Source organism: Ctenocephalides felis, unplaced genomic scaffold (genome assembly GCF_003426905.1).
Source record: "Ctenocephalides felis isolate EL2017-DRISC unplaced genomic scaffold, ASM342690v1 CF-g0.4_SCAFFOLD_03717, whole genome shotgun sequence".
In the NCBI taxonomy this organism is placed as follows: domain Eukaryota; kingdom Metazoa; phylum Arthropoda; class Insecta; order Siphonaptera; family Pulicidae; genus Ctenocephalides; species Ctenocephalides felis.
The window spans coordinates 32,602-47,645 of record NW_020539871.1 but is presented as its reverse complement, the minus strand read 5'-3'; the positions used below and the strand labels follow the sequence as shown (position 1 = coordinate 47,645).

Here is a 15,044-nt window from a genome sequence, read left to right as displayed (position 1 = left end):
TTTTTCATTGAAACAACTTTCCATTGAATCTCTGAAGCTGTATATAAAATATAATTTGATATATGTAATTTGTTTATGAGAATTCGTGAAATTGATCTGAAAGACACCGACGCCAAATCCTTTTTTCAAAATTTCTCGAATGATTCAAGCAACGACATAAAAACCATGCTCGAATAAAATATAAATTCAAAATCAGGACATAAAATATTGAAATGTATATCGAACCAGAAAATTTCTAATATATCCAGTTTCTAATATATACAATATAAAAGGAGGAATTTATTGCAAATTGTTCAGAATATGGTATGACCAAAAATAAATCTTATGCGGCGTTAAAAATATAAATATATGTACATGTATAGTAGTAAATATAAATGTAAATATGAGCGTAAAATTATTAAGACAAAAATCCTTGTTTTAATTATCAATATAGCGAAAATATGTGGTATTATATTACTGTATATAATAACTGTAATTGTATTATTATTGAATTGATTTATATAATTTAACATTCACATTACTACAATGAAACATAAATATGGTTACTTATTTGTATTTGAGTGTGTATAGTTTTCCAAATATAAATATTGATCAAATGCAAACAATATATCTTACCGGTTACATGTTCTATTGCTTATTGAATATTTAAAATTAGTTAAATGTATTTTTTCGTAATAGTAATTTATTATCCTCCAAGCATTTCTCAATATTTGCAACTATTACTCAAGTTTATTAATATCGATTGTAAATATCGTCGAATCATGGCGAATTGATTTTATATAATCTTACTTTTTCTTTACATAATATCCATTCTGCTTTTCTCAATTTCCTTCATATATTATTTTTACCCATTTTGTGATATATGTCAAATAACAAATAATTCGGTAAAGATTAAACAACAGAGATTAAATATTCTGGTGGTGGTGCAAAAGAATTTGTCATCATCAAATTGAATTGAACAAGTTAATCTTCACACGACTTTGAATAATTTTTATAAGCAGTATAGAAATATTTTCTTTGTCAATAAGTCATACAGATAAAATTATATTTAATTCATAATATTATTTAAGCATAATCATGATATGTTTCATATTTGTTTTTGTTTAATTTTATTTAATAAACTATCTATTATTCATATAAACTATATTAATTTATTTGTTCAATACATGGCTCTATTCTCTTCATTTCGTTACCGTTAATCGGATTTATCATCAGCATTTTGTTACATTTTTTTAATTAGAAATCACTTCTAATTTTTAATGTGGTTCAACCAAATATGGTGAAATCACATTAGCTGGCCATTTTTCTCTGCAATCTTGGATGATGTAAACATCTATATCATAAAGGCATTATTGAGGATCGTCGGCTTTTTCTTTCTTAAATCCCTTTCCAACTCTTGATTTCAGGAATAGTCAATATTCCTCAACATGCTCATAGTGCTCATAGTGTCCTACTGTATTTCCTTGGTGACTCGTATATATCATAAAAAGCAAGGATACATATACAACTATTTGATCCATAGTCAGTAAATCCGCATAATATGAAATAATGCTTCTGATTGATCATGTATGGAAGCCCGAAAGATCAAAACCTTTTTTTAACTACATAACTTCCGTCTTCGCCTTAACTGAGGCTATCATTTTATTTAACATATGATATTACTTTATGTAGATAAATTGACTTTGCTCAAATCTTGATAGTATCCAAATAAATTGAACATTAACGAAAATATATTAAATGAGCAATGTCATTCAAAATAGGCACTTCAGATGGGTTGCATTCCTATTTGAGCGAAAACTATTGATGTTGTATTGACTTAGTTGAATGTCCTTGTCTATAATAAGAGCTTGGCAAGATTACATACAAAAGACATGTTTCAAATAGTCTGACACACCAAAGGAATCAAATTATTGCCATTACAATGATCTTCAGCCATAAAGATCCAGTCATAAAATTTGATATATTAATCATAATCAGTGTGTATGTTAATGCCTCTCCTCTTATTAGTCATTTGTCTGATGCAAGATTAATTCCTTCCATGACCCGTTTTATGTCCATGTTGTTTCAATTAAAATAAATGTGTCTTATAACAAATATTAACTTTTTTCTTATTATTTTCATATTTGAATAAATTATATATTTAAATCTAAGACTGTCAATAAACTTAATTGTTTTTAATCTGATAGCAATAAAATCCCAAATCGATATTATTATATATCATTAATTAAGTACTGTTAATAAATTAAGACAATCATATCTGTAAATTATTTTTATAAATGCCGAAGTATAATTAATGACCATGTTGTTGCTTTAATTTAATAGTCCATTATCTTTTGTTTCATCAAAATAATCAATTTTCATCCTGTAGACAAACTGTTATTCTAATATCTTCTCGTGGGTCCAATACATTTTAACTAATTTTACATATTCAGAGATTAATTTCGAAAAAATTTGCAGTTCAAGAAAACAACTGATGCTTTACTATTAACAATACATTAGATAATGATAGTATAGTACAATAAATAATAATAGTAATTTGCAAAACTGGACTTTAACTGATTTACCAACGCGCACATCATTAAGATTTATTTTCGCTTAACAAGAAATTCATGAATAAAATTATAAATATTCACGTAGTGGCAATTCACAATTTAATATCTTATCCTTTATACATTAAAAAAAATCACTTTCAAACTATATTCTAGATTTACTAAAACAACACGAGTTATGCTTTTTATGTGGTGGATTGACATGCAAGACTCTTCCAAATGAAAATACAATGTTGTTTAAAATTAATATATTTGATATATTTTATTGAGCAGTCAATATCTTTCAGGTTATGTTTTCCATACAAAAACTAATTTCCTTTTAATGGCATTTTGGGGCGTGATTTGTCACCTTCTCAGAAATCGAACGTCCGTCGTGCTTAAAGTTCAGGCAAACGTATGCTTATAAATTAGTGAAATGTGTTATATTATTGAATTTTGCATTTTTTTACAAATTTGGTATCTTTAATTATTGTTATCAAAAAATTCGAATATTATGTAGAATATAAAAACCAATCAGTACTTGATACAAGCCGGATCTCGTTGACGTTTTTTTCGTCAACGGGTTCTAGTTAAAAAAACTAGTTTATTTCAACGATTCAACGCTGACAACGTCCTAGGAAGTATTGAGAGTAGGAGGGGACAGAATTGACATAGAATTGATAGTGTTATGCCTGCTTCACCTTCACACCCCCTATATTTGAGTAGTATCGACAGCACTAATAGGATGTAGAGCACACGGTGGTAAAGGCTCGTTGAAAAATATCGATACATCGATATATCGATATTATTTTTTTCAATGTATCGATATTTTTGAGCGATATTTAATGTTTCGATGTATCGAGGTATCGATATAAAATTACAAGTATTGAAAAGGTATAAAAATCCATATTTTTTATAATTAAAAAATCCTAAAAAAGAATACTTTTTATACTAACATTTTTTAACAAATTACATTTTTTTGTCTTTGGTCGACTCGATTTACTGCGTTTTAATTTGGTACTTAAGTTGGCTTTTAAGTTGGTAACTCTGTCTGTCAATGTCATTTCAGTGTCAGTGTCTGTGCTTCAATCAACTATCCGTCTGTTATCCGTATTATTAGTGCAGTAAACGGAGAGGAAAAAAGGGTATAACCTCTGAATTTTTTTACTGTGCTCCGAATTGAATGAAATTTTGGAATTAGGTTCATCTTACCCTCAAGTTCAAAAGTGAAAACAATTCGGGTTGCGCCATCACCCCTCGGGGGTATGACACCCCTTCTCAATTGCGTAATTTCATTTTTTCAAAATAACATCGGAAATCGATAGAAGAACTAATTATAAGAAAAAAATGTCTTATAGTTTTTCAAAAAAAACTAATACTTTTCAAGTTACTGGCCACTGAAGATTCATATATTTTTGGCGTTTTTCTTCGTCTTTTTGCAAATATCTCCTAAAATATACATTTTAACAAAAATCATGTAATGAACAGAATAATGTCAATAAAAATCTTAATAAATCGGTATTACATAAAGTGTTCTAGGAAAAATATTAAGCAAGATTTGAAAGAGCAAAGTCGTTTTTTATTTCGTTCAAGATTTAATTGTTGTATTTAAAGCCATCTAGTGTCGAAGTTTTACATTTTATGCATTTCGGTGGAATTGTTTTATAGTGCTCAACATAAGCTTTAAAATAAGTACTGCTAGTTTTTTGCGTGTATAATGGGTAAGCTATCATGCAAATAAGAAGCATATACGAAGTTTTTTTCTTTTAAATCATATGGTTTAATGAGCGCCATTTCCACCAAAATTAAAGTAATTCACATTCCATCTAGAATTCACTTCATTATAGACATCTTGATGGATTCTAGCAGATTCACTACTTTAGTACAAACTATTTTCAGAAAACTCACGATTTTATAAAAAAAAAATTTTCGGATTTTTTTAAAAATCGAACTTATTTTCATTATATCTCAAAAAGAATAAAAGACACGTATGAAAGCATATAGATAAAAATCAAAGGGATCTTTCTGGCTTATTATTATTTTTTATTATTTTTCTTTCACACAAAAATTGACAGAGTTATGAATGTTTAAAGACTGCGCGGCCGCGCAAATTGGAAAAAAAAGTTTTTATAAAATCGTGAGTTTTCTGAAAATAGTTTGTACTAAAGTAGTGAATCTGCTAGAATCCATCAAGACGTCCATAATGAAGTGAATTCTAGATGGAATATGAATTACTTTAATTCTGGTGGAAATGGCGCTCATTAAACCATATGATTTGAAAGAAAAAAACTTCGTATATGCTTCTTATTTGCATGATAGCTCACTCATTTTACACGCAAAAAACTTGTAACAGCACTCATTTTAAAGCTTATGTTGAGCACTATAAATCCCAATTTCACCGAAATGCATAAAATGTAAAACCTCGACACTGGATGGCTTTAAATACAACAATTAAATCTTGAACGAAATAAAAAACGACTTTGCTCTTTTAAATCTTGCTTAATATTTTTCCTAGAACACTTTATGTAATACCGATTTATTAAGATTTTTATTGACATTATTTTGTTCATTACATGATTTTCGTTAAAATGTATATTTTAGGAGATATTTGTAAAAAACCGAAGAAAAACGCCAAAAATATATAAATCTTTAGTGGCCAGTAACTTGAAAAGTATTAGTTTTTTTTGAAAAACTATAGAAGATATTTTTTTCTTATAATTAGTTCTTCTATCGATTTCCGACGTTATTTTAAAAAAATGTAATTACACAATTGAGAAGGGGTGTCATCCCCCCGGGGGGTGATGGCGCAACCCGAATTGTTTTCACTTTTGAACTTGAGGGTAAGATAAACCTAATTCCAAAATTTCATTCAATTCGGAGCACAGTAAAAAAATTCAGACCTAAAACGCTCCGTTTACTGCACTATATAACCTCAACGCGAGCGTATTTCTGCCTGCATTTGAGTTGATTATAGTTCTCGAACAATCTAACTAATTAAATCAATAATTAATTCACGTATGTGAACAAAATAATTCGAGCATTCCAGTCATGTCTAGTGTTGTATGGAACTTTTTCAAAAAAAAATAGACAAAATGTTTCATGTAATGTGTGTGGGAAAATATATAAAACCAGTGGCAATACGACGAATTTATTTACACATCTTAAAAATAAGCATCACCATGCGTTTTTGCAAAATAAAAACTCAAGGTCAAGTGAAGTGAATATTAACATCATTAACAAGAACTAGTTCACCTGTTTCGTCTACTAATTCAACTATTACCAATACTAATAAACCTGCTGAGATAGAAAATAACTTCATGGAATCGTCTGAAATTGCGATTTACGATGATACTGGTGTAAGTATTTTATTTGCGCAAGATCAAACGTAGCTTTAGAATCTAAATATCAATTGTTCATAACCAATAACCAATAACCAGTTCCAGTCAACTAATGATGTGTAATTACTAAAAGTATCGATATCGATAAATTTAAATTTTGGTGTTTTCATTAACCTTAATACTATTTATGGCGACAAGTGTAATGAAATATATACAAAATATTCAATAATTTTTTTCAGACTGAATCCTCCAAAGATGGTCAGAGTAAAGACTTGTGGATACAGACTACACTCATAGATATGTTTGAAAAAAGTTCAAGCTATGAAGGTATTTTTTTTTTTTAGATTAGATTACTGTATTGTTTACATTTTAGTTCTATGAGGATGTTCTAATTTTATTATTTTTCTCAATTTAGCAGAAGGTCATAAAACTAGCCAAATAAATCAAGCTTTGATCTACATGATTTGCAAAGACAACATGCCCCTACCTTGTGTAGAAAAATCAGGATTGAAAAGATTTATGAGCGTCATTTGTCCACGCTATGAAATTTCATCACGAACGACTGTAAGCGAACCGTGACGGTGGATATCGAGGAGACCCGGAAGGACCCGAACGGCACAGATCTAGGACGCATGTGTAAAAAACGTGTATATAGTTGGCGTACCCACTAGTGGCAGACAGTGGTGAAATGAAAATGATTAAATTATAATAATTTATTCAATTTAATCTTATTTATTTTGCATTTTCTCTGTTTGACATACAAATCCTTAACCTACAATCAAGTATTATTACATTTGTCATGGTACATCGGTACTAACCGGCGGTACTAACCGGCGAACGTATTTTGACATCCGCGGTGTCAAAATACGTTCGAAGTTAAAGTGAAATAGTGCAAATCAGTGCAAATATTTATTAATTATAGTTATAATTATCATAATAAATTAGTGAAAAGTTGGAAAAAGTGATCAGAGTTGCTCTAAGAGAATACCCAGACGATTAACATAGTGAAAGTTGTATTCTTTTCGATAAATTTTTGCAATTGTTAACAATCAGTTTTGAGGTTATGTCGAAACATTTCAATTTTTCATTGAAATAATGTAAATATTCGCACATTATTGGGCACTCTAAAAAATGCCACTGATGCCATTAAATTAAATAACGGTGGTGAATATGTTCATTTTGGGGTATAGGAAGGTATTCCTATTCTCCGTTTCATGAAGAAATACCTTGAAATCTGTCCCGATAGTATCAGCGTTAAAGTTAACTTCGATGGATTGTCGATAAATTCGATTCGATTATTAATAAATGATAATTGACTTATTGATATTTCAACCTATTCAGAACAGCACTCACTATTATGTGTTTGTATCGGAATTTGAATCATTGCAATATCCAAAGAATGCCGCCTACCAAGAGTGACGTTTGGCAGTATTTCGTCAAGATTAACAAAGACGAAGTGAAATGTAAGATTTGTTTCAAAACCTTAAAATCGTCAGGGAATACGTCAAACATGAATAAACATTTAAAGTAACACCCTAATTCTGATGCCTCAAGGTAATTTTTTTTAATGATTATATGGTCCTTATTTATATAACCTAAAATTTGTTTTGTAGTAATTTAATAGGCGCACGAAACTGGTTATTTTATATATTCTTTTTAGTGTAAAAGGAGATAAAAAAACAAACGACGATGTCGACGATTCAGAAAAAGTTAGAACTGTCGAATTTACCGAGTCGTAATCACGAACCCCAACCATCAACAAGTACATCGTAAGCACCTGAATAAGATACATTGTTAACAACTCCTTCACCATCTGATGTCGAGAGAATTCCAATAGTAATCAGTGGTGATGATGAGTTAGAAGAAACCTATGCACCACTTCAAAAAAAATGCAACTTTCAATTTGGATGGGGGAAAAGATTATTTGAAACTCTGCAAATGTTTGCTTTATTTTATTTGCGTTGATAAAAGACCGTTTGACATTGTGAAAGGTCGTGGGTTTAAAAAATTGATGCATCAAGCGTGTCCATCATTTAAAATTCCTCATGTAGATACCCTTAAAGCACAATTCGAACACTTTTATAGTGTAATGCGTTTGAAAGTAGAAAATATAGTTGACAATGTAGATCTCGTGGCATTAACCTGCGATATTCGGAGTGAGATGATGACCGTTACCACTTATTCAGGGGTTACTGCTCATTATTTGCAAGAAGACAAACTAGTGTCACGTTGCATAGCTACCGTTGCACTGGATCAGCGTCATACTGGTAATTTTATCGCTGAAAAATTAAAAGAAATTTGTGCAGGTATATACATCAGTTTGGATAAAATAACTGCAGTAGTTACAGACAAGCGCTCGAACATGATAGCCGGCATAGCAAATTTTCTAGAAAAGAACAAACATTTACCATGCTTTGCTCATACAATTAATCTAATCGCTGAATCTGCCATGTCAGTCAATGATTTAGGAACATTAGTAAGCACTGAGTCTCAACCTCTCAAACTGATTTTAGACGTGAAGACTCGGTGGAATTCCGTCTATTATATGCTACAGAGATACATTGAATTAGCACCAATAGTTCATCAAATTTTGATGTTAAATACAAAAGCACCACCCACACCATCGGCTGTAGAAATGCAAAATATTAAAACATTGATTTGTATTTTGAAACCGCTGGAGTATGTAACCAAAGAGTTATCAGGTGACAGTATGTAACCATTAGTAAAATAAACCCGATGGTGAACTGTTTGAAGACGCAGATTAATAATATACCTATGGCTGTAGGTGATGGTGATGGTCTCCATGGAAGGGTAATAGATACAATAAACAAAGAAATCCTAAAACAGATAGAACGCCGATTCGGACATATTGAAGATAATTATTTGATTGCAATGTCATGTTTGCTAGATCCGAGATTCAAGAATATCCATTTTCAGGACGCTAATGCTTGTGCAAAGGCATTTTCTTTACTGAGAAGATAAATAGCAACGTCTCCCAGTGTTATCGGCAGCGATCATGACAGCGATTCCTCTTTTGAAACAACTTACGATTTTTGGAGTCACCACAAGAAATTATCTCACACGAAAAAGCGATGTAAAACCAGTTCTTCATCACAGTTTGAAAATAAGGATGAAATAAGCCATTATTTATCTACACAGGTTTCGCCACTTTCTTTGGATCCTCTGAAACAATGGGAAGATATGAAAGTTGTTTTCCCAAAATTATATAAATTGGCACGAGAATTTTTATCGATCCCTGCGACTTGAGTGCCCTCAGAAAGATTGTTTTCGAAAGCTGGAAGTACAATTACTAAAACCCGCAACTAGTCCAGTCATTTGGTGCAAAAAAAGGCTGTTGCCGGTACAGTACTCCGGGAATTCTGAAAATTGGTAATCTTATAGATTTCGAGGTGCTCTTTACGGAAATCAACTTTGCCACCTCAAATTTGAACGGCAAGTTGCCGCCACATTGAAAAAATGGCGTCAAAAAACAGCGTTTTTAAAATATCTCCTTTCTGGCTCAATCTACGATAAAAGTATCTATGTACGAATTAAACTAGAGAAAATTTCCTACAATTCTTTAGAAAACCGTTTTTTTGTAAAATCGATAGTTTGAGAGTACGGCCGCCTCAAAGTTTTTGCTGCTCTCGCCGTAGTATCAAATCTGTCCATATATGACAGCACTTCGAACTTGACCACATTCTCTCTAATAATTAATATTTTCAATGTTAAATTAAGCGAATAAGATCTTAAGCGATCTAATTCAAATGTTTTTCGTTTTTTTTTTGCTAATTTTTTAACACTTCAATGGCAAAGTAGCTGTAAATATACTTATAGCTTGAGTAGCACCTTATAGCTTCAAGTAGCTTGAAGCGTTAAAAAATCAGCAAAAAAAACAGAAAAATATTTGAATTATTTTATTTCTAGATCTTATTCACTCAATTTAATATTGAAAATATTAATTATTAGAGAGAATGTGGTCAAGTCCGAAGTGCTGTCATATATGGACAGATTTGATACTACGGCGAGAGCAGCAAAGTTTTTGAGGCGGCCGTACTCTCAAACTATCAATTTTACAAAAAACGGGTTTCTAAGGAATTGTAGGAAATTTTCTCTAGTTTAATTCGCACATAGATACTTTTATCGTAGATTGAGCCAGAAAGTAGATATTTTAAAAAAGCTGTTTTTTGACGCCATTTTTTCAATATGGCGGCAACTTGCCGTTCAAATTTGAGGTGGCAAAGTTGATTTCCGTAAAGAGCACCTCGAAATCTATAAGATTACCAATTTTCAGAATTCCCGGAGTACTGTACCGGCAAGACGACCAAATGACTGGACTAAACCGCCTATCGTCAAAAAGGCTCGACGAACTTCTTTTCTTGAGCGATTGTACCGAGAAGGAATGGTTTTTATAATATTTTAGATTAAAAAATTGTGGATTTACTTACATTACTTTATTCATCTTATAACTTTATGTACCATTTTGTTATTTTTTCATTTTCTCTTTACTGTATGAAGGTACAGACGATACTTATTGACTAACATTGACAAACTAACGTATGGCGTACCGCGTAGTCCCTGCCTGAGAAAAGAACTCGATACATTGAGGTATGGATACTTTTGTGTCGATTCTTTTACGAGTACGATACTTTTTATCGATACTACTCATGAGTACAGTATCGATACTTTCTATTCGATACCGTGTCTCTAGTTACCCTGTTTTGCTACTATTTTCAATTCAAAGATTCAAACGACAAATCGATTGTTCGTTTTGGGGAAACCGTCGGTATTTTATTGTGAATCTCATTTATCTACCTTGTGAAGCATTTTGTTTATAATTATTTGTATTCAAGTGATTTAATTTAATATGGCTAAATGCAGTGTACCAAGTTGTGGAAACTCCAGTAGTAATATAAAAATGCATGTTTTTTTACCCTACTAAAATCAGTACCCCACGACGCCCGACCGCACTAATATGAGATGTTTTTGTGAATGTAGATATCTATATAGTACAGGAAAAAAGCCTGTATTGAAAAAGAACAAATAATCTTCGATAATAATATTATGAAATCTGTGATTTTTATTAAAATTACTATCACCGTTTTATCATTCCAAAAATAATGTTAAGGCATTTAGTACGGAAAAAATCAAATTGAACTAGATATAGGGTTCGTTCCATCCGAGCCAATCTGACAGTCCGAAACTGTCCGCGCATGCGCAGTACACTTTTTTCTGTTCCATCCAAAATTTCGGATTCCAAACAGTTGCGGATTGTCAGTAATGCGTTCCATCCAGCAGTCCGATGAGTTTGAAACTATCATTTTGTGTTTGTACCCGGCACAAGCAAAAACTCCGCAATTTAATACGATTAAATTATAATGTTATTTAATCTCAAATAAAACATTAAAAATTTAATGAATTAACAGAGATTGTAGAATATTAGATTAAGCGACATAACGATATATAACTAGGAAATATTAAAAAGCAAATTATTGATATAATTAAGTTACATTTTATTAGAACATGTTTATATATATATATATATCTATATATATAAACATATCTATATAATATATATATATAATATTCTATATATATATTTATTTATCTATCTATATATATATATATATATATAATATATATTTATTATATATATATATATCTATATTAAACTTATATTTATGTATTAAAATAATATAATTATTATTATATATATATATATATAATTATTATTATTATTATTATTAAAATATAATCTGTAAAATGTTACAGTTCAATGTTATTATTCAAATTAACGAAAATAGTTGTTGAAATTTAATGCAATAAAAAACGTCAAAAGGGAAAATTATGTGAAAATCGAAATGATTAATCTTCAGTTAAAAACTAAACGAGTGTTTTATTGTTCAAGGTGGTATTTCTCATTATTATACTAAATACTATTTTAATATTATAAAAAACTATTATATTTTAATATTATAAAAACTTTTTATAAACTTATTCTTTATCTATGATCAAACATCGAACGATGAACGGGCGTAAATAATCTGCAAACGAATTCCGAATTGTACCGAATACCACCGAATAAAATCGAGCTCTGAGTTCGAACGCGTTGCATGTATCCAAACCAAACCATTGCCAACTGCCATGAAAAAATCAGAATGAGTTTGGTCTAGTTTGAAACAGTTCCGGACTGTCAGATTTGGCTCGGATGGAACGAACCCATATTCATCTTCAATATTCGCGAATTTTGACATTTCGTGTCGGCCATGTTTAAACTGAACACAGCCGAGCCGATACAAGTTGAATGAACGAAGTTAGTCACAGAAAACTCATTCGACAAGTTTTGTTTTGATTTGAGGTTAGTTTGGTGTTATTGCATTTCCCAAATTTAACTGATATTCAGTGACAAAGTGGTATAAAAACATTAGTAAAGCACGTGTTAGCGAAGTTTGGACTTATTTCACAATATATGATGCTGAAAATGTAAATTGCAAGTTGTGTGATAAAAAGTACTCGCGCAAAGGCAGGACCACTAGTGCTATGCGAAATCACCTAGAAACTAAACACAAAAATGAATATGACGAATTGAAAAGAAGAGAGCATAAAAAGCGAGGTGCTGCTAAAATTAATTTTTTGGCGTCCTCTTCGCGACAATGTACCAAAACCGACCATAAGCAAATATCTTTAAGTGATTGCATCGAAAAAAATAAAAAATCGGATAACAACAACACTAAGTCTTTGGAGCTGGATAATTTAATTGCGAAATGATTGCACTGGAGGACTTACCATTAGTTTTGTGGAATGCCTTGGATTTGTGAGTTTATTAACCAAGTGTGCCCCTCGTATAATTTAAAAACTCGGCAATATTTTACTTCGTTTATTTGCAAAAAATTTTATGGCAAGGTAAAAGATAAAATCTGGGAATTAACCAAATCATTTGAAAAACTAGCGTTTACAACTGATAATCGCTGATAAGTTTCACTTGTCACGGAATTACCAAAAGTTTTTGAAAGAAAAAATTTTGAAATCTGAAGTATTTAATGATGGGCGACATACAGAAGAAATGCATACACACATACAGTTCATCATGGGAATTCCCAAAGAAAAGGTATTATGTATTGTTAGGGATGGTGGCACTAACATGAAAAAAGGTATTTCTTTATTAAATATTAAAAAACATTGATTGTTTATCGCACCAAATTCAACTTGTTGTTAAGGAAGAGCTTTTTACCTAGGCGGGGTCCTGGTTACGATGAAATGGATTTGGTCCCATATTCATGGCTTGATGAAATATAAGATAAGTTACATTGCTACTACCCGAATACAAAAAAAAACTAAAAAAAGAGATAAATATCTAGAGAAAAAAAATTCTACCAAAGAAAAGCGGATACCTGGTGAAGTCGAAATAATCTCGAGTGCTGGTAAAAACTAAACATTGATGCTTTGCTATTGATTTTTTGTTATATAACTAAGGTATTACATATAATATAAAACTCATTTTCAGATACGTTAAAAAAGGAAGCGACACTTACAGCGTGCTGAAAACACAATAAACGTTAACACTGACGAACCGGCACGATCTACTCCCGCGATTGTTCACCAATTCTCATCTGAAGGTATAAGCCGAGAATTAGATGATATAGAGGTTATGAATTCAGTTTTATCGAGGAACAAACCAAAAACTAATGTTCCTGAAAAAGTTCAACCCCAAAATTATCAAAAAAAGGTACATCATCATTATATAATAATAATGCGTTATAGCTGGTTAAAACTTTTTTTTAATTTAGGTCCTATCACGGGTACACCTGATGGTTTGAACGACTACGATAATGGACTCGGACTCCGCGTTTTTCATCATTATCAAAAAATATTTTTCTCAGATAGTCAAAATAACAAATCAAAACGAACTTAAAAGTATATTCATTATTACTATTATTATTTTTATTTTAACTTTGTTGATTATATTTTATTCAATAATTGCATGTATTTATTCTTCAGATGGCTACAAAAGATTATTACGACTGATTCCGATACAACTTTCAATGGTGCTTGTAGCAATTGTGTATTATTAATCACTAGTTTTTCTCTTTTTTTCTTTACTTATTATTTATTATTTAATCTTATAATTTCAGGTCTGTCAAAAAAATATATTGACTTAAAATTTTTGGAGATGTCTAACAAGCTAGATCGATTAAAGTTCAGTGTTTTATCTTATATATAAAAATGGAGCTCTCTTTCAAATGTCCGAATAAAACTCAAAAACGGCTGAATCGATTTGGCCAGTCTTAGTCTTGAAAAATTCGTGCCAATCCAGAGAAAGTCCAAAAGATGAGAAATTATTTCAAATCCGCGTAGAAAATTTTTATTTTTAATTCGAAAATTTTTGTAGAAGCGCGATCTAAATTAAACAATGGACGGTTGCTATTCCGCGAAATGTCAAACGATTTTGACAGATGATGTTCAATTACGTTCAATAGGATATTTTACGTGAATATTATTTAATTATGATTAAATTGTAGTAACGAGCTTTGTTTGTAGTTTTATTTATATATAAAAACGTTAGTAAACGGGCCGCAAGTGTTACTAGAAACTCAAAATATCAACTTTTTTTTAACTGTTAATATGAAAATGCACTTTTTGGCATATTTTTCTCAAACACGGTGCTCTGAAAGATCACATTTGAATAATTATATACTCATTGGTATTTATAAAACATTTTCTAGGTTATATTATTTTTTATTTATGTTATTCAAATTCAAAACCTAAATTTGGTATTGATCAAAGGGACATTTTGCCGAATAACATTTTTCCAGTTATAATTTCGTAGAATTTATCGAGGAATAGATAGTAATATATGGAGATCTAATATATGAAGATATGAAGGGTTAAAAAGGTCCACCACCGAAGAGTCAAAAACCACAAAAGTTAAGCATTGTTTAACAACTATATTTGAAAGTACAGGAAAAAAGATGTATAGCCAGCTACAAACTTGATTTGAAAACGATAATCTTTGAAATGGGGGAGATAAACGGTAATCTTTGAAAATCCATAATAAAAGTATTTTTTTCCGTTGGTAGTTTTAGTATTAGTTAAAAATGTAATTATTTTGTAAAATACCTTTAAAATTTTAATAAGGCTTTAAACCTTTTGCCACCTGCCCGTTACAAGTTACCCCGCA

General features: G+C 30.6%; 1 protein-coding gene across 1 annotated transcript; it reads left to right on the top strand.

Moving 5' to 3' along the window:
* The first annotated feature begins 7,955 nt into the window (after nt 1–7,955).
* On the top strand, nt 7,956–8,582 carry LOC113390964. The gene has a single exon (XM_026626954.1). The coding sequence runs from the start codon at nt 7,956–7,958 to the stop codon at nt 8,580–8,582; it is 627 nt and encodes a 208-aa protein (XP_026482739.1).
* The last annotated feature ends 6,462 nt before the right edge of the window (nt 8,583–15,044 follow it).